This window comes from Humulus lupulus, chromosome 7 (assembly GCF_963169125.1).
Source record: "Humulus lupulus chromosome 7, drHumLupu1.1, whole genome shotgun sequence".
Classification (NCBI taxonomy): Eukaryota; Viridiplantae; Streptophyta; class Magnoliopsida; order Rosales; family Cannabaceae; genus Humulus; species Humulus lupulus.
This window is the reverse complement of record NC_084799.1, coordinates 13,834,315-13,854,675: the sequence shown is the minus strand read 5'-3', so window position 1 is coordinate 13,854,675 and position 20,361 is coordinate 13,834,315. Positions and strand designations below refer to the sequence as shown.

General features: G+C 40.7%; 3 protein-coding genes across 4 annotated transcripts; 2 read left to right on the top strand and 1 right to left on the bottom strand.

Annotated features, from left to right (window-relative positions):
* Positions 1-4,780: 4,780 nt before the first annotated feature.
* LOC133789470 (uncharacterized) lies at positions 4,781-6,086 on the top strand. Of its 2 annotated transcripts, XM_062227321.1 has the most exons (3): positions 4,781-4,925; positions 5,049-5,417; positions 5,499-6,086. In XM_062227321.1, exons 2-3 carry the CDS (start codon positions 5,361-5,363, stop codon positions 5,961-5,963), a joined length of 522 nt encoding a protein of 173 aa, XP_062083305.1. In that variant the 5' UTR covers positions 4,781-4,925; positions 5,049-5,360; the 3' UTR covers positions 5,964-6,086. The 2 variants fall into 2 exon arrangements, with proteins under 2 accessions (XP_062083305.1, XP_062083304.1); XM_062227320.1 differs by having other exon boundaries at positions 4,781-5,417.
* Positions 6,087-9,724: 3,638 nt separating this feature from the next.
* On the bottom strand, positions 9,725-10,582 carry LOC133791397 (uncharacterized). The gene has a single exon (XM_062229328.1). It carries the CDS (start codon positions 10,580-10,582, stop codon positions 9,725-9,727), a length of 858 nt encoding a protein of 285 aa, XP_062085312.1.
* Positions 10,583-16,535: 5,953 nt separating this feature from the next.
* Positions 16,536-20,107, top strand: LOC133790744 (uncharacterized). The gene is made up of 4 exons (XM_062228504.1): positions 16,536-17,246; positions 17,736-17,930; positions 19,036-19,217; positions 19,541-20,107. The coding sequence occupies exons 1-4, from the start codon at positions 16,958-16,960 to the stop codon at positions 19,859-19,861; spliced, it is 987 nt and encodes a 328-aa protein (XP_062084488.1). The 5' UTR covers positions 16,536-16,957; the 3' UTR covers positions 19,862-20,107.
* The last annotated feature ends 254 nt before the right edge of the window (positions 20,108-20,361 follow it).

Below are 20,361 nucleotides of genomic sequence, written 5' to 3'. Positions count from 1 at the left end.
ATACTAAGTAAACAATTGAGATATTTTGAAAAGAAAAAAAAAAATTGTGGTGTACACATAACTTGTGTACGATAGTTAAAGAGGAAGAATAACATTTTTGTATTTGTGCAAGAATGAAAACTCAGCTCAAAGCAGAGGAGAGCTTAGGTAGTGCCATGGGAATGGATAATGCTCCGGTGATATTGTAATGGTCATCCAAGAGGAATTGACTTTATGTTCGAACTCACCAATGAAAGTAGACAAAGACGACTAGTTCAAAAATATTAAAGCAAAGAGGAACTTGAGCAGGAGGAGCTCAACCAACGAGAAGCATAATACAATTTGTTTTTATAATATTCTATCATGTTGATTAATCAAACTCTATACAATATTAAAGAACTTTTAAGATATTTATTAATATAATATTTAAATTATAACAAATTTAGTAAGTAATATTTTTTTTTACTCAAGAAAAATGGAAGTGGTGGTGTCCTTACGTTACCAATCGAGCGTCATTTTAGAAATTTACTGAAATTACTAATTGTTTTTGCTTTCTCAATAGCTATCCCAGAAGTCGACCAAATGCCAAGGATCATTTCAACCTAAGAATAACAGATCCACAAAAAATGTAATAATTTTAATCTCATTATGGTTGGTGAAAAATGATCATTGACAGACCTAAAAGAGAGACTTGAAATATCATCTTTGTTATTATGCTATCACCGCTAGGTAAATAATTTTCTTATTTGTGGGGAAATCCTGACCACTATATTCATAGTAAAGCAGTTTTGAATATGCAAGATGTTGCTAAAATTGTATAAGAAAATCAATAAAAAAAATGGTAAATACTATTTTGGTCTTTGTATTGTGCAAAAGTTACTGATTAGGCTATATGTTTTGTTAAATGATAATTTTGACCATGTGTTTAACGAAATTGAATAAAATAATACCTCGAGCCCAATTTTGTCAAATATTTTTAATATGACCAAAATACCCCTAGTTTTATTAAGTTAAGAATTAATCAAATATTTAAAATAGATTTAATTACTTTTTATATTATAAACTATTTTAAATAATAAAAAGTAACATAAATATTTTAAAAATAAACAATCAGATTTTACTAAAAACAAAACTAAACAAATTGAGTTCTCATCCAATTTTCTTCTTCTTCTTCTTCTTCTTCTTCTTCTTCTATATAGATCTAGGGTCGTCAATTGCTGTGCTCGTTTCTTCAAGTGGATTGATGGTGAGGAGTGTAACGACCCAAATTCCCTAATGTGGCTTAATGCCTGGATTAGGGGGCCATGAGGGCCATAATTGATTTATTATGCAATTATGTGATTAAATGCATGATCATGTGAATTATATGATGATATGATGATAATTGCATGCCTGTGGGCCCACTTCTTATTAGAAGGGCATTTTGGTAATTTGGTACGTTGAGGGCATATCTGTATATTTATATGCATGTTGGTGATTTATGGATAAGAACTCATTATTATGTGGATACGTTCGAGCTATTCGGCATGAGACGATCTTAGAATGCAAATTAGTGGTTTGGTCATAACGGGGTTAATTATCGGGCTTGGGGTGAGTCTCAGGCTAATTTGATGCTTAGCCTTGAGAAGGAATTAAATGACGTAGGGGAATTTTGGTCTTTTGACCATTAAATATGTTCAAGGTTGGATGGTTGTAGAAGAAATTAGACAGCAAAACAGAGTAGCTCTCTTCCTCTCCCACGATCATCTTTCTTTCTCTCTTTTCTTTGGATTTTTGAAGCTTAGCTTGAGGATTCAATCTGGAAATTAAGGCTTAAGAGTTTAAGGTTGAATTGTTGCTACTGGAAGGGGTGTGATTCGTGATTGAGGTAAGGTTCTTTAGCTTGAATTCTGAGTTTTTACTCTGTTTTTGGTTTGGTTGAAAGCTTGAGAGTTTTGATTATTGAATGGGGTAGTTAGTGTGGTTTTGAGTAGTTCAAAGCTTGGGTTTTGTTGTTGGAATGTTGGTTGTGTTGTGGTGATGATTGGTGTTGATTTTGGGAATGATTTGAGGAAGGTTTGGTTGTGTTTGGTTTGAGAAAAAAATAGGAGAAAAATTTGGGTTCCAGGTCGAACTGCAGCCATGTTCTTGGGCGCTGCGGCTCAAGCTGTGCGAACGAGAAGATGGTGTTTGTAGAGGTGATTTCCTACAATTGATTAGATGGGCACCAGCAACCTGTCAATAACAAAAAGAAGAGAGACGAGAGTTCAATTGGGAGCACCGGTGGGGTGTCAGCCAAAGGGACTCCGACGCTCAAGTCAGTCGGGTTGTAACGAGAGCTAATAGAAAGTAATAAAATTAAGATACAAATAGTCGAAATGATGATGGATGAAGGAGTCGTAAAATGGTCAGAGTGACGGTGGCGATGACGGAGGAGTCAAGCGACTAGGTCAGGTCCAATCAGACTGACTAATTAGTCTTGCTTGACTGGATTGCTCAGAAATAGAGTAGCCTTCGTTTCAATTAGAGAGTAAAGAAAGTTCAGTGATTATTTGATGCCTTTTCTCAACCTCTGATGGTCTTATTTATTGTCCTCCTTCTCGTTCCCTCCTCCTCCGTCTTTCTCCTTCGTTTGACTCGCTCCAAGTGGTTTTATTCCGAGATTCTTGGCGAACGTGATGGGAGCCTTGACTGTTTCAAGGTCCCTGGCTGACTGAGTGTATCCGAATTCGGGTCCGGGTATGGTTTTGGGTAATTGGATGGTACTTTGTATATGCGAGCCTATTTTACATGGGCTTTGGGCCTTTTTGGCTAGTTAGATAGCTTATTGGGCTGACTGACTGCTTGTTGGACTATTATTTTTCAAGTATACGAATTTTGTCCACTACAGTTTGTCCCTCACTCTTTGGTATAGAATTCATTCTTTTATCAAAGAGTAAAAAAGAAATTAATTCCATCAGAATTTATCCATTTTCCCAATAGTTACAGAATAGGCATTGACTCAATTTTCCTTTTTTCAGAAATTATTCACATGTTGGCCGACTGAATGGGCTGCACGAGCCGAGTGTTCCTCCGGGAAGGCCGAGTGTTTCGTTGGCATGGCCGAGTGCTCCTCCGAGTGCTTTGTCGGCATGGCCGAGTGCTCCTCCGAGTGCTTTGTCGGCATGGCCGAGTGCTTTGTCGGCATGGCCGAGTGCTCCTCCGGGTGGGCCGAGTGCTTCGCCGGGGTGGCCGAGTGACTCGTGTGTTCGGGGGAGATGGCCGAGTGGGCCTAGTGCGCTCAATGTGAATTTTCATTTGTCTCTGAGACTTTAAGTGTCCTTAGGAAGTTAAATCCTTTTTGGTAGGGCCACCTGATGGTTGACACTTGGCACTAATCGGGTGGATTTGTGTGCCTATATAAGGGTGGTTTGTTTTTACCATTGCATTCATTTGAGGGAGGCTTGGAGAGGAGGTGCAAGGTGTGGAGTAAAAGAGATTCTCAAGAGGTAAGTTTTCTCTCATTTGTTTTCCTTTCAATGTCCTTATGCATATGCATGTTCTTTGTGTTCTTCGTGTTCTTCATGTTCTTCGTGCTAGGTTAGTTTATTCAACTGTTATTTTTGTTTGATCCTGTAGATTTTCTGTTTGCGTTTGATCTGATTGCAATGGTGGCATATGAATTTCTGTTGTTTAGGCGTATGTCTAATTCATGTGTTTCTGTTCCTTGAGCCGAGTGGTATGTCTGACTGATTAGTAGAGACTTATAGGCTGACTGCTGTCTAACTGAATACTTTGTAATCTAATTTGATATAGTAGTCTGTTTTGCCTCGTTTAATCATATGTTTTTTATGTTTGGTCCGTCTGACTGATTTACTGATGAGTCGTCCAGCGCTTCTTGATTGTGTATCAAGCTAAATATTCTTCATGTCTTTTTTGTGTTCCTTAAGGCTTAGCTGTTGTTTTGCTCTAGGTGATCAGCTCATTATGTCTACAAGTAGGTGTGATAGTCACGCTGATTCAGTCTGTCGACTGTCTTGTTCGTTTAGTGAAGAAGATTTTTGTTCTCTCTTTCAAAGTTCTGCTGAGATGGTTGATTGCAACCGAATTACAGTAGTAGAATTGGGGGGTCGTCCTTTAGGTGATGTTACTGGAAGGGGAATAGATTCTAACGAACCTATTGATGGTGGTATGCCGGGTTCTGGTAGTATGCTTAGTTCTAATCCTAGGTCTTCCATAAGTTTAGGTGAGTTGACCTATCTTCGTCGTCATTATGAGATCCCTGATACCATCAGTCTGCATGCTCCTGCTAAGGTGGAGCGGCCTGACTGGCACTTACCTGGTTGGGTGTGTCTGTATGAACTTCCCTTCAAAGAAGGGCTTCGGTTTCCTATCCCCCGATTAGTCGTTGAGTTGTGTGAGTACCACGAGATTTCACCCGGACAACTAATGCCAAATTCATGGCGGATTTTGATGTCTCTCGAAGTCCTTTGTGAAAGGCACCAGATAACACTTCGGGTGGCTGACTTGTTGAGAGCTTACTACTTGAAGGCACACCTTAATGACAAAGGTAGGTACCAGTTAACAACTAGGGGGAAGGACCCTCCTTTAATTATTAGTTTGAAGAGTGGAGATAAGAGGTGGAAGGACCGTTACTTCTTCGTCCCTTTCGTCTCGTTGGGGTTACCTGCTGATAGTAGGATACCTTCTTCATGGTCTCCTGCATGTAAGTCTTTTATGCTTGCCTACTAATCCGTTTCCTTGCATATACTTGTTGTTGTTGTTTTTATTTTATTTTGTGTGCTGATACTTCTATCATTTTGCAGGTAGGCTTCGAGTTGAGTACCTTTGGGATTCGAGGGAGTCTACTGGTCGACTTAAGAGTATTCTTGCTATTCCTGAGGCGGAGCGTGAGTGGAGTGATTTGTTGTCTGAATCGAGTCTCCGTCAGAGTTCTTTGTGGCGCTCTGTTGAAAAACTCCCTGAAGGTATTCCTCTTCTACAGAGTCCTGATAATCCTCGTGTTGTGTTTATCAAGAGAAGTTTAGAAGTCTTGGGATATACTCCCAATTTTTTGACTGAATTGACGACAAGTGAGCGGTTGTTTGCAGACGTAGCTATGTCCCGACCCTTTACACTTCCTCTAACCGGTTCCAATGCCTTGGAACGTTTGCGTCAAGCAAAGAAATCGTCCGTTGGGAGCTCAGAAGCTGATAGAGAGGTTGTCGTGCCTCCGGCTGATCCCCCTGTTTTGACGCGGAGTCAGACGAAAAAAAAAGAAGAAGGCTGTGCAGGATGATTCTTCCGACCCATTTAGCGACACCGTTGCCCTTTCGTTCCCTTCCAATGCTGCGGCCTATAGTGAGATTGGGCCTCACTTAGGAGAGATTGATAAGTTGTTGTGGCCCGAAGATGATCACAGAATGGAGCAGGTTGGTACGGATGGGTCAATTGATACCACTGTTTCTCATTTGTTCCAGGTACGAATATTTCATTTAGTTTTGTTTGTGCCGACTAGCTGATTTCTCTTGTTGTCTTACATTTTCTTTTTTATGTGTCAGGGTTTGCAAGGGGTCATTTGGCTGAAGAAGAAAATCAAGCCCTTAATGGCAACTCTAAAGGAAGTAAGGAGTCAGAGAAATGATCTTCGGGGTGAAGTTAGTCGGCTGAAAGATTCCAAGAAGGAGTCTGATCAACTCATAGCTGATTTGAAGGCTCAACTGGAATCCAAGGAAGCTGATGTCGAGAAGCTGAGAGTGACTCTTGGTCAAGTTGATGATTTGAAAGCCGAGGTTGCTTCGTTGGAGAATCGGATGTTGGTCATTGGGCTGGAGGCTGAGATCCAATGCCGTGGCGTAATGGCCAGTGAGTTTCGGGATGGTAAGGCTGATAGCTGGGATGTTCCCAAATACATTGCTGATCTTGAGGAATTGGAGAAGATGAGGGCTGAAGAGATAACCCGGGCCGAAGAGTTAGCCACTTCTTTTGGCATCATGACTACTAATGATCTGGTTGTGGATGACTGATTCCTCTTCTACTCGTGTTCATTGTCGTGGGATAACAGAGTTTGTCGGGCCTTTTCTAGTTGTTGTATGAACTTTTTCTTATGTAGTATTGTATCCTGATCTAACTGACCTAGTTTTGTTGTATTATGGATTGTTGTAGCTTCTGTTAGTGTTTTTTAAGTTATTGTATCGAATGCTGATTGGCTGAATGGCTTATGGAGTATTAGTGTCTTATTCCCCCAATCTAAGTATAAAGTGACTTAGTCAATTTATATTTAGATTTGTTATTGAACTGTTCGTAGTATATATATAAAGAAAAAATGGTTCTGATAGGGGGCTGCGCTCCGTGGAGCTGCCTACATACCCTTTGCAGGGATCAAGCCCAAATGTAGTTCTGACACTTCCTGCATTATAAGTGTCAGTATGTTGCTTGAATGAAGATCTTGTGAGATTACTGATGAAAGAAAATGAAAGTAGACTGGGTTAAGTTAAGAGTGATACAGTCTCAAGTGGATAGCATTCCAGCTGTTGTTGATATCGCGTCCCTCCTTTGTTTGTAGCTTGTATGCTCCATGTCCGACTACCTTTGTGATGAGGTAGGGACCTTCCCATGTCGGGGCGAGCTTACCTGCTCCAGCTTCCTTAGTGTTCTGGAAGACTCTTCGTAGAACCCAATCTCCTACTTTGAATGTCCGAGTGCGGATGTTCTTGTTGTAATGTCTGGCTATGCTCTGTTGATAGGCCGAGACTCTTAAGAGTGCTTTGTCCCTTCTTTCGTCGATGGTGTCGAGTTCATGGCACATGTTTTCCCAATTTTCTTCGTCTGTAGTTAGCTCATATCTGGCTGTCGGAACTTCGCTCTCAGTAGGGATGACTGCCTCCATCCCGTAAGCTAATGAGAATGGTGTCTCCCCTGTCGCAGTCCTGGTTGTGGTTCGATAGGACCACAGAACTCCTGGCAACTCGTCAGCCCATCTTCCCTTAGCTTTTTCGAGGCGCTTCTTGATGTTGTTCATGATGGTCTTGTTGGATGACTCTGCCTGTCCATTTGCTTGGGGATACCTTGGTGTCGAGAAGCTGAGCTTGATGTTCCAGAATTTGCAGAAGTCTTGGAAGTCGAAACTGATGAATTGAGAACCATTGTCTGTCACAATTTCTTTTGGTACTCCGTACCTACAGATCACATTTTTCCAAATGAAACCCTTTACTTCTTTGTCTCGGACTTGGTGGAATGAGTCTGCTTCGATCCACTTGCTGAAGTAGTCGGTCACTGCAAGCATGTACATTTTCTGTCCTGGTGCGGTTGGAAGCTTGCCTACTATATCCATCCCCCATTTCATGAATGGCCAAGGGGACGTGATTGAGATGAGACGCTCCGGAGGTTGGTGGGATATTTGAGCGAACCGTTGGCATTTGTCGCATCGTCTGGCATAGTCAGAGGCATCAGCTTGCATGGTTGGCCAGTAGTAGCCTTGTGTTAGGGCACGGTGCGCCAAGCTTCGTCCTCCAGAGTGGTTGCCGCACTCTCCTTCATGCAACTCAGCCAGTACGTATTTGGCCTCTGCAGGGTTAATGCATTTCAAATATGGACCAGAGAATGAACGTTTATATAGTTTACCTTGTATAATAGTGAAGCGGGCTGACTGAGCCTTGACCCGACGTGCTTCGTTCTTATCTTCGGGAAGTATGTCATGTTCTAAGTACTCGACTATTGAAGTCATCCATGTTCGGTTGTTGGAGATGTCATTAACTTGCTCTTCTTCATCTTTCCAGACAGCTGGCCATTGGAGATATACTACAGGTATTGTCTTGGGGTCGGTTGTCTGGATGGAGGATCCAAGGTTTGCTAATGCATCTGCATGGCTGTTCTCCCCTCTTGGTACTTGGTTGATAGAGAACTCGTCGAAGACTGACTGAAACTCTTTAGTCTTGTTGAGGTAGGCAGTCATTTTGTTATCCCGGGCCTGGTAGCTACCTTGCATTTGGTTGACTACCAATTGAGAATCACTGAAGACCACGATCTTTTTTACTCCCATGTCTTTGGCTAGTCCGAGTCCTGCTATCATTGCTTCGTATTCAGCTTCATTGTTGGTAGCTTTGAACCCGCATCGGACTGCTTGTTCGATTATGTCACCTTGGGGTGAAGTCAGGACGAGTCCGAGTCCACTTCCTCTGGTGTTACTTGAGCCGTCTACTTGCAACTTCCAGATTCCGACTGATTGTCCCTCGGTCAGACAACAAAGTTCTTTTTCTGCCTGCACATGCATGTTAGGTGTAAAATCTGCAATGAAATCAGCTAATACCTGAGATTTGAGGGAAGTTCGTGGCTTGTATGTTACTTCGTACTCGCTGAGCTCTACCGCCCACTTGGTCAGTCTGCCTGACAGTTCTGGTTTATGGAGGATTGTTTTAAGTGGGAAGGTGGTCAAGACCGTTATTGGATGGCACTGGAAGTATGGGCGTAGCTTCCTTGCTGCGTGGATGAGTGCTAGTGCAAGTTTCTCCAGCTGGCTATATCGGGTTTCTGCATTAAGCAAAGCTTTGCTTACATAGTAGACAGGAGACTGCTTGCCTTCCTCTTCCCGGACTAGGACTGCGCTAACTGCCGTCTCGGATACTGCTAGATAGATGAATAATGTCTCATTGTCTTTTGGCTTTGAGAGGAGAGGCGGGCTGGTCAGGTACTGTTTTAGCTGGCCCAGTGCCTCTTCACATTCAGCTGTCCACTCGAAGGTTTTTGATTTCCTTAGCGTGTTGAAGAAGAGGTGACATCGTTCTGAAGACTTTGAGATGAATCGGCTGAGTGCTGCAATGCGTCCAGTTAGTTTCTGTACGTCTTTTAGGCACGTTGGGGAAGGAATCCTTCGGATTGACTCTATCTGTGCTGGGTTTGCCTCGATTCCCCTTTGGGTTACTAGGTACCCAAGGAACTTTCCTGCAGTCACACCAAAAGAACATTTAGTTGGATTCAGTTTCATATTATATTTCCTGAGAATGTCAAAAGATTGTTTTAAATGGTTGATATGGTCCTCTGCAATGAGGGATTTGACGAGCATGTCGTCAATGTAGACTTCCATCGTCTTCCCCAGTAATCCGGCAAACATCTTGTTGACTAGTCTCTGATATGTTGCTCCTGCGTTCTTCAATCCGAATGGCATGACCTTGTAGCAGAATATGCCTAAGTTGGTCATGAAGGCTGTCTTTTCCTGGTCGTCTGGATGCATCAGGATCTGGTTGTATCCTGAGTATGCGTCCATGAAGCTTAGGAGTTCATGACCGGCTGTGGCGTCTACTAGCATGTCTATGTGCTGTAATGGGAACGAGTCTTTTGGACACGCCTTGTTGAGGTCTGTGAAGTCAATGCAAACTCGCCATTTGCCATTCTTTTTTTTCACAATGACTACATTAGCCAACCAGTCGGGATAATGCACCTCCCTCACGAACCCATTATCAATAAGCTTTTGAACTTCTTCGTTAATGGCTTTGTTCCTTTCAGGGGCAAATTTTCTTCTTTTTTGCTTCCTTGGTGGGTAGTCTGGATCAACCTGCAATTTATGGACAATTATTTCGGGGTCAATTCCAGTCATGTCCGCATGGGACCAAGCAAAACAATCATAATGGGCAGATAAAAAGTCAATGAGCTTAGTTCTGATGTCAGGATCCAATCGTGATCCGATTTGGACTTTGTGATCTGGAAAGTCCGGATGTATCTGGACTTCGTCCAACTCCTCCATGTCTGGTTGGTTCAATTGGGAGTCAGTCAGTCTGTCTTCCTGTAATTGCTATAACTGAGCGGGTTTGGGTTTCATGGTAGTCTGGTAACACGCTCTCGAATCTTTCTGTTGGCCTTTAATTTCTTTTACTCCCCACTTAGTTGGGAACCTTAGAACTTGGTGGTATGTTGAAGGGACTGCCTCCATTTCATGTATCCATGGTCGTCCCAGTATCACGTTGTAAGCAGACGGAGAGTCTACTACCAGGAATCTTGTGCATAGATTGACTCCTTCGGTATAGACAGGTAGCTCGATCTCTCCTAGTGTGTTCTTTTGTTCTCCACTGAAACCGATGAGGATTGTAGTCTTCTTTATAATCTTTGATTCATCTATCCCCATTTCCCTGAGAGCACTTAAAAATAAAATGTTAGCTGAACTACCATTATCAATAAGTATACGTTTAGTAAGACAATTAGCAATGTAAAGTGCAATGACAAGAGCATCATGATGTGGGTTGAGGAGTCTGGTTGACTCTGTTGTTGAGAAACTGATGGTTTGAGCTGGTAGGTTGATGGTATTCTTCTCTGTCTCGCCGGACTCTCCTTTGACCCAGTTGGTCTGCCTGGCATGTCTTTTGGCTGCTGAATGGGTGACTCCGCTTACCTCAGAGCCACCAGTTATTACATTCACCGTCCGTTCATGAGTAGGTGGTTTCGGCGGGGTTACTTCTCTTCGGACGACTGACCTGTCTGCCTCCTGCTGGAATGTTCTTTTGCCTTTGTCTGTAAGTAAGTCAGTCAGGTGACCACGCTTTAACAGGTTGGATACTTCGAGTTTTAAGGCAATGCACTCATCCGTTCGGTGACCGTGGTCATTGTGGAATTCACACCATTTTGCTTTGTCTCGCTGGTCAGACGGAGTCCTCATCCTTTCCGGCCATTTCACTTTGTCTCCGAGTCCTTTCAGTACGCCAACGACTTCAGCTGGTGAAATTGAAAGATTGTATTCTGGTATCTTTGGTCCATCTCGCAGACGTGTCTCGGACGACCGGTTGTACTCCCTCCTTCTGTTCTCTGATCTGTTGGGATACGGGTATGGCTCGGATCATCTATCACTCTGCCGTCTGCCTGCCCTCGAGTCTCTTCGAGTGTCTTTCCTCGGAGAAGAGTGATAATAGTTAACTTCATCCTCCTCCCACTTGATCTGTGCCCAGGCTTTGGCGAGAACGTCTTCCATCGTCTTGCAAGGATACTTGGTAAGTTCTTTGTATAGGTCTGAGTCGTACCGGAGTCCCTTGCGGAAGGCTGAGATGGTTGTGTCCTGATTACAATGGGTTATAGAAACCTTTTCTTTGTTGAAGCGGCCTACGTACTCTCGTAAAGGCTCACCCCGTCGTTGAACTATGATGTAGAGGTCTTCTGTAGACTTTTCAAGTTTCCTGCTACTAGCAAACTGCTCAACAAAAGTGTCAGTCAATTGTGCAAAAGTAGAAATAGAATTATTAGGTAAATTAGTATACCACTGGAGGGCTGGTCCAATCAGACTAGAACCAAACCCCTTACACATGCATGCTTCCCTCATATCACGTGGGATGGCAACGGTGAACATCCTCTGCCTATACTGTGCGATGTGATCATCCGGGTCAGACGTCCCATCAAACATCTTCATATTTGGGAAGTTGAACTTCTTTGGCATTTCCACTAGTGCAATGTCATCTATGAATGGAGAGTCCGCATAACAGCTTGCTGCACTCTTCTTAATCGGAGCCGGCATCCCAGGAATCCGTTGAATGAGCGCCTCCATCTCAGCTAACTTTCGAGCCAACTCAGGATCTTGGATTGGAAATGAGCTTGTGGTTGCTTGGCGGATTGGCTCGCTCAAGACTGGGTGATTAAATCCGATTGCCTGTTGCTCAGGTATATTCTGACCAGCTCCAATGATGATCTGGCTGGCTCCAATGGTAGGCTGACTAGCACTTGGAACCTGCTGCTGTCCGGGTCCAGTGGCTGGCTGACTGGCTCCTGGAATCTGTTGCTGTCCGGGTCCAGTGGCTGGCTGACTGGCTCCTGGAATCTGTTGCTGTCCAGCTGCACCGGCTGGCTGGCTGATTCCCGGAATCTGCTGTGATCCGGGCGCAGATGAATGTCCATGTTCAGTCATGGTTACCTGTTCGCCTGTATTGACAACATAATTTTGAATGTTAGACATGGTGGGTGGAGTTTGGTAATTCCTTACCGAGGGTGATGGAACTGTCTGATTCGGTCCATCACTGTTAGAGATAGGAGTGAGGTCTCCCAGAGGTTGCATAGGGCTGACTGGGCCTCGGAAGCGGGATGGCTGAGCCTCGGTGGCTTGAGAGGACATGGCCTCCATTCGTACGAGCAGGTCAGCATTTTCAGCTTCAAGCCTCCTCATTTTCTCGCGTTCTTCATTCATCTGGGCAGTAAGAGCAGCGAGTTGAGCAGACAGATCGGGTGTCTCAGTCACGTCTGACATGGCTCTCAAGTGAACTTTTTGATCTCTTTGTCGATCGTTTGATTGCTAGGGCCCCACGGTGGGCGCCAAATTGTAGAGGTGATTTCCTACAATTGATTAGATGGGCACCAGCAACCTGTCAATAACAAAAAGAAGAGAGACGAGAGTTCAATTGGGAGCACCGGTGGGGTGTCAGCCAAAGGGACTCCGACGCTCAAGTCAGTCGGGTTGTAACGAGAGCTAATAGAAAGTAATAAAATTAAGATACAAATAGTCGAAATGATGATGGATGAAGGAGTCGTAAAATGGTCAGAGTGACGGTGGCGATGACGGAGGAGTCAAGCGACTAGGTCAGGTCCAATCAGACTGACTAATTAGTCTTGCTTGACTGGATTGCTCAGAAATAGAGTAGCCTTCGTTTCAATTAGAGAGTAAAGAAAGTTCAGTGATTATTTGATGCCTTTTCTCAACCTCTGATGGTCTTATTTATTGTCCTCCTTCTCGTTCCCTCCTCCTCCGTCTTTCTCCTTCGTTTGACTCGCTCCAAGTGGTTTTATTCCGAGATTCTTGGCGAACGTGATGGGAGCCTTGACTGTTTCAAGGTCCCTGGCTGACTGAGTGTATCCGAATTCGGGTCCGGGTATGGTTTTGGGTAATTGGATGGTACTTTGTATATGCGAGCCTATTTTACATGGGCTTTGGGCCTTCTTGGCTAGTTAGATAGCTTATTGGGCTGACTGACTGCTTGTTGGACTATTATTTTTCAAGTATACGAATTTTGTCCACTATAGTGTTGCTGGGCTATTAGAGCCACAGTGCTAGTTTGGAGAGATGCAGCTCTAATGCTGTCAGAGAGGACTTTGGGCCCCTAACTTGAGGGGGGCTGCGGCTCAAGTGCTTGGGGTCGCGGCTCAAAATAGGAATTTGGCCAAAATGGGTTTTAAGTGACAGAAACTCGAACCTAAGGGCTCGAGATCGAACCTGCTACCTGGTTTAGTAGAATTCGACATCCCGAATGTTAGGATTTTGTTCGGGAACCTTTAATTGCTCATTTTATTGATGGGATTTCATATTTGGTTATGACTAGGTGACCGCTAAGGGATCAAAGGACTGATCGTTCTCAAAGGTCGTTATTTTATTATTTCACGCTCAAACCAGAGGCAAGAAAACTGCACCCAGTATGTGACATGCATGGTTATTAATGAAGCATGTTGAGTGCTCTAAATATGGACATTGATTGCATAGTAAATGCATAGCAGCTTTGCTTATCTGTGTATGGTACTGACTTATTAGTTAGAGGACGATGGTGTTTAGTATTGATCCTGAAGCTATGACTTATCAGTCAAGTTCAGCGGTGATATGAGCACTGATCATATGGTATTGGCTTAAGAGTCAAGAGCGACATTAATTTGTTTAACACATGCCAAAATGATTAGATCTAACCACCATGAGCATGAAATGCTTGACCGACCCCAAGTTCGATGAAAACTAAAAGCGCTTGTCTAGTCTAAAGGCTAGTTACGTAGTGACAGGGCCAAAAGGCTCAGGTGACTGTAATGTCACATGGCTTAGGGTGCGGAGCCCAAGTTCGTGACTCATTAGTCACTTATCTGATTAGGGTGCAAAGACCAAGTGTGTGATCATTAGTCACCTACCAAGTGTGTGACTCATTAGTCACTTATCTGATTAGGGCTGCAAGCCCCAGCATGATTACCAGAATCATTTATTGATATTCACTTATCTGATTAGGGCTGCAAACCCCAGAATGATTACCATAATCATTTATTGATATTACATACATGCAGTAATAAGTTTTCTTACTGAGCCTTGGCTCACGGGTGCTATGTGGTGCAGGTAAAAGGAAAGAAAAGCTCACCCAACCTTGAGTGGAGAGCTTACGTGGCGATGTGTACATATACAGTCGCTTGACCACCGCGGCCAAGGTGTTTCTCAGAGGAGCTGGGTGTTGACGCCGTTTCTCGTCAAACAGTAAAAGAAGAGCACGTAAACAATGATTGACAATGGCTAAATGAAATAAAACAAATCAAACACGCGATTTTTACGTGGTTCAGCAGTTAAATCTGCCTAGTCCACGAATCTCTGTTATTAATCTTAAGATTATCTCTGAAAATTCCTTAGCATGAATTCTTCAGAGTTTTCTCTCAAGGATCAGAATTTCCGTCCTTACAATGGTGCATGGCTTCTCTATTTATAGAGAAGGATGCAGAATACTATTCCACATATTTTGGGTAGTTACTCTTTTGTGAATAAAATAAATGGCTTTAAATGCCTATAATCAGATATAAAAGGAAACGTCCCTGAAGACCAGAAAACGCATAACTGACCAAATAATATCTCACGATTCTTGGGGATTTACATTAATAAATGAGGATTACATCTCATATTTATAATACTTGTAGATATTCAAGGTGATTATCGCGTATCTCTAAGACTTTAGCATCCCAGGTCTCACGTCATTGTTCGAGCTAATGGCATCTCCCGAGATCACGTGTCTTTCGAGATCGTACGTACATCTAGCTCGAGACCCCCGATCCGAAGTCGTCCCCGAAGATGAGTATGTTCTCGGAGCTACCTTTCGAGATCGAGACCATTTCGAGCTCATATATTCGAGGTCATATATCGTACTTTGCAGGCTCGATATACAATCCTGGAGCATACTTCAATCCTTACGAGACCATTTGTTGCGAATCCAACTTTCGAGGTCATATTTACCATGGCTCGAAATCTGGGTATAACACTGGGGTTAACCCTATTTTTGCTGCTTAGGCCGGTGGGTTGTAATTTTTATACTGTAATGACCATTTTGGATGGTAAATAACTTTGTAAACGCTTTTATGGGCCCATGTACAATTTTATGTTTTAAATAAAATATATCAATTCATTTTTATCAAAATTTTTCACCTTAGCCTATTAATGACATCTAAATGCACGTCTATAACCAAATGACTCATTTAGTGAGTTAAGCACTGTTTAAAGTCCACAGTTACGGTCTTGGAGTAACCAATGTGTTATAAGGAGCTCCATATCCTTTTTGACCGAGTTGCGGACTTGTAGATTTGGAGCATCGATCATGGGGCATCGACCATGTGGCATCGACAAACCTGGGGGAGAACTCAAATTAAAGGGGGTGGCGAGAAAGCTGCAGATCTAGAGCATTGACCACAAAGCTATATGAGGGGCTAACGACGGTGGGTCTCATGTTTTCATGGGCTGACGACCATGGAAGGGAGATCTTACCTGGGTTTACCACTTGACGAGGTCGATGCTGACTGGGTAACGTGGGATTGTCTGGGAGAGGTAGACGGGATTTGGCAGTGGGCGACATCAATGGAGTAGGGGTTTAGATCTACAACCATTTGGAGGTGTGACTTCAAGGCAACAACGACACCCTTGACATTTAGATCTCAGCTTTAGATCTACGACTGTTTGTAAGGGATGACGACTATGGAGAAGAGGTTGGGGCTGGGGTCGGGGTTAGGGTCAATATTGTTGAAAGACTAATTGTTCTTAGATCTGCTATCGTTCTAGTTTTTATTTTTTGGTGTTTGGTTCATTATTATGATTTTCTGGGTTTTTACTCATTTTGCTCATTGTTTTTTAATACGAAAGTTCGAATCTGAACTGTTTATAATTCTAAAGTTTCTTCTTTGGGATTTTTGTTCTTTGTTCTCTACTGATTGTTGAGATCATTTTTTACTTTTTGTTGCTTGATGATTTGGATTTTCAACATTGAATTGATGAAAGATAAAAAATAAAATAATGGATGAATACTTATTTGATTTAGACGAGATTCATCCATTTAGTTTTAATACTAAAGTAAATCTGATTTAATTTTAATTCTTAGTTGTTTTAATTTTATAAGTAATGTTATTTTAAAAATTAATAATATGTATGTTTTTTTAATTAAGTAATATATATTTTTTATTTAAATAAATTTAATTTATTTTAATTATTAATTGATTCAATATTAAATAAAACTCATAAGTATTTTAGTCATATTGATAAATTATTTGACCAAAATCAAGTCGAAAGTATAATTTTGTTCAATTTTGTAAAACATAATTCAAATTGTCATTTAACAAATAAAACAGATAGCCTGTTCCATAAATTTTACAAAATACAAAATTTTAAATAATATTTACCAAAAAAAAAAAAAAAAAAAAAACGATAACAAAGGTAGATTACATTTTAGAGTAGAATCACAATATAAAAATGTTGAAAATAAAAACATATTTGAACACAAAAGTCGTATTTTCTGTAGGTAGCTTAGCTTCACATTTTGTCCTTACGTTATTGCCCCTAATAGACAAACAACAACTCAGCGTATAGTATACGGTCCCTTATTGACAAAAGTAGTTTACGACATTGGACCCCGTCGTCGTCGTCGTCACCCCGCGTCTGCTTACCTTCTTCTTCCTCACCTCACCCTCCTCTCCAACTCCTAACTCCTAAGCCGAAATTTCATATTTTGTTTTCTCCAAAACTCCCCACCCTTCTTTCTTTTTGCTACTTAATTTCTTTCCTTTTGAATTGATTAAACTTCACGCGTCCTGTTTTAAATGCTTTTAAATTTAAATATCTCTCTTCTCTTCTGTTGAAAATTTCAACGCTCCTTTTTTTTTCAAAACATTAAAATTATTATTATTTTTTTTTTCATAAAAATCATAATAGTAGTAGAAGACGGACTAGACCTCGTTTCGATTCAAAGAGTTCAAAATAGAACAAAGAAAAAAATAAGCGTTAGCTGATCGATCAATTCTCAAGTCAACTTTCTTACTCGATACTCATTCTTCTCTGCATCTCAAAATGTCCGACGGACCCTTAACGGTCCTCGACGGGACCCACCTCCGAGCCCTCAACGTCACCTTAACGCCCTCTGACGCCGCCCTTACCGGAGCTCAGCTCCTCGACCTCGCTGATTCTGCCGCCTCCGCTTCTCTCTTCGGTCTCACTTTGCCTCAAACCCTTAAGGCCTCTGCTCTTCAACGCATCAACCTCCTAAACGACGACGTTTTTCTTCGTACTGGACTCGCTCCTGAACAGGCTTCTCACACCATTAAGCTCTACATCGACGCGATCGCCGATGAGTTGAAAGGTATATATATATATATTTACACACACATTACGCACTCGTTTTACAAGTTTTGATGATGTTTTTAGCGACTATTTTTTAGCTGATCGCTGAGTAATTTATAAATTTTGTGTGAATCTGTATTGACTGTGTGATTTTGTAGGCATTGTGAATAAATGTATGAGAATTTAGCTCTGTTTAGTTTGTTTTGTAAATTGTATGAAGAAAAAATAAGTGTTAACTTTTTGTGTAATGTACGATCTAAGAAAGTAAAAATGGATGACGAAGCAGTTGAATTTGGGGGGTTTTTGGCTACTGAGAAATGTAGGAAACAAAAGAATGTATCAGAAGGGTTTTGATTTTGGTTAAAATATATTTTTGTTATTAATGAGAGGCAGTAATTTCAATTTTGATGATCCATTTGTGTATTGTGTTGAAATGATCTGTTGTTAGTTTCCCCAAACGTTGATGAATAGAAACAGTGTATATTAAAGCATAGTGCGTGGTCTGCAGATGATCCTATTGTTGCAGCAGTCTTGGACGGAAAAACTATTAGGCTGTTTTTAGAGGATGAGGATGATTTTGCAATGATAGCAGAGAATCTTTTCACTGATTTAGATGCAGAAGATAAGGGGAAGATCTGCAAGAGTGAAATTCAGAATGCTCTTGTTCAAATGGGAGTTGAGATGGGTGTTCCTCCGAAATCAGGTTTGTTTTTAATTCATTTCCTTGCCTTCTTATTGGCCAAATTATTTCAAACACCTATGTTGAATTAGCTGTAAATGAATAGTTGGTTTTATTTTTTAAGACCCCTTTCATGCTTGTTGACATTAACACTTGATTATCTTTAATTCACTGGTAAATTATTTGACCAGTTTTAAGAATGTATTAAACTTGTATGAGGTAGGAAGACAAAAGGAAGCTATGATTCAATGAAATATTTCCCACCATGTTTTATTCCCAATCTCCCGTTTGTCATTTTTGACATGATCGTGAAAATATTTCTCACTTTTTTATTTTTACATGCGATCTGTTATTCTTTACATGTTTATAAATTGATCACTGACTACGTATTCTTCACTATAATCGCATCACGCCTTAGATGGAAACGTAAGCATATCTGTTTTTTGATTATCCAGTAACTTTTCTGTGTTTTTTTTTATCATTTTTCAATTATTAGTAAGACAGATTTTAGACTAGATTAATTTGGCATCTTGAGAGTTGAGTATATGGTTCACATTAGAAATGGCGTATGTTTTTTTATCTTAAAATATGACTCCTTGCCCTTCTACTATGGATTGAAAATTGAAATGTTGCTTTTTTTTTTCTCTCTCTCTCTCTCTCTGAGAAGATGGTCATTTGCAAGAATCTTGTGCTTTTCAAATTCTACCGTTTATGTCTATAACTTGCTCTAAGGAGATACTTTGTTATTAATCAATTTCTTTTTGCCTCAGAGTTAATTTCTTTTCCAACTTATAGCTGCTTATATTCCTTTTCATGTTTCCAGGAAAATAATTTAAATAGATAACATTTTTGTAGTAAATAATTTAATATACTACCATGTGTTTGTACTTGTACTAGAAACAACCTTATTCAATTTCATCCTTCAATAAGCGTTTCAGTTTCATTGCTCCAGGACTTCTGGTGAATGTGTTGTCTAGCTTCCCTATTCAGTTCGTAGGTTTCTATATTTATAGTCAACTGTGATGCTTTAGTGTTGTCTAATTCAATTTTGTTAATTGTTTTGCTCTACTTAAGAAATCTCTTGGTTTTATAAAAAAAAATAAAAAATTGACACTCTTTCATTCTTCAGAGTTTCCTCAACTAAACTCTATATTGAAGAAACATGGGGCAGAAGGAGAAGAAGAGTTGGGCCAAGGACAGTTTGCATTGTTACTTCAGAATGTTCTCCAAGAGCTAGCAGAGGCTTTGGCTGAAAAACCTATCATTCTAGTTCAGAACATCAAGATTGCGAATGGTTCCAAGTTAAGAAAGGTAGGTCATGTTTCAATGTTTTCTCATAGTTAAAAAGGGCAGTTACTTGTCTTCTTTTGCTTGGGTAATTGGGTGTAAATTGAGTAACATAACATTGACAATGGGGTTCATACAGCCTCTTGACCCATTCTTGAATCACAGTCCTTGATTGGAGCAGTAATGGAAAATATTTAAAGATTTTTGCTCAACTTAAATTTAAAAAATGGTGGCTGTTGGGTGGGTGAGTGTGGTACAAGGTTCAACCACTTCATATAAGTTTTAAATTTTTTATACAATTCATTGGGTTTATTATGTGACAACTTTCTTTTTTTTGGTAATTGCAGCTTTTGATTGATGAGAAGCAAGTGAATAATGTTGTAGAGAAGATACAACAAGAAAAAAATGGTGAAAAGCAAAGCTCGGGGATTGTAGAATTATTGAGGAGTTTTGTTGAGAAAAATGGTTCAGATTTGGGTATACCACCACCATCTGAAGCCAATGAGGCTGTGACACTTTTGTATGATTCGGTCTTTGCTGATATGGAAAACAACAAGATTGCTTCGGAAGTAGGTAGCGATGGTCTTTCCAATCTTGTGAAAGAGATTCTCGAGGAGTTTGCAGAGCTGCTAGAAGCCAATCCTGTTTATCAAGGCCTTGATAATTGAGGAGAGGGAGAGAGAAAATGGTATACTTTAGTATGCATAGTGAAAAAAATCTCAGTTGGCTGGGGTTATTTTACTTTCCGAGTTTAAGATATTTCATATACATAAAAAATATAAAGAAGATTACCTTGTTAGCAGTCTTTCTTAACCCATATTCCTCTTATGTTTTTATTTGAATTAGTAATACTTAAAAGGTGATTGAATGGCTGAATTTATCATATCAATAAAATACAAATCAGCTTTTGATAACATTTTTTTTAAAAAACATGATATTATGCTATTGAAGCGCGATTTTCTTATATAAATTGGCCAATTGGGTCATCTCATCTGATTGATCCCAATGCTTGATACTATATTCACTTTAGAGCATTTATAGTGGGTTCTCTGGTATTAACACTTTTTTTTTCTGACAAAAAAGTTTGTCGTATCATTGTTCGTGTATAATGTTATTTTAGAAAATTTTCTTTTTCCCCACTTTTAGCCCATGTTTTTGTCTTTTAAAT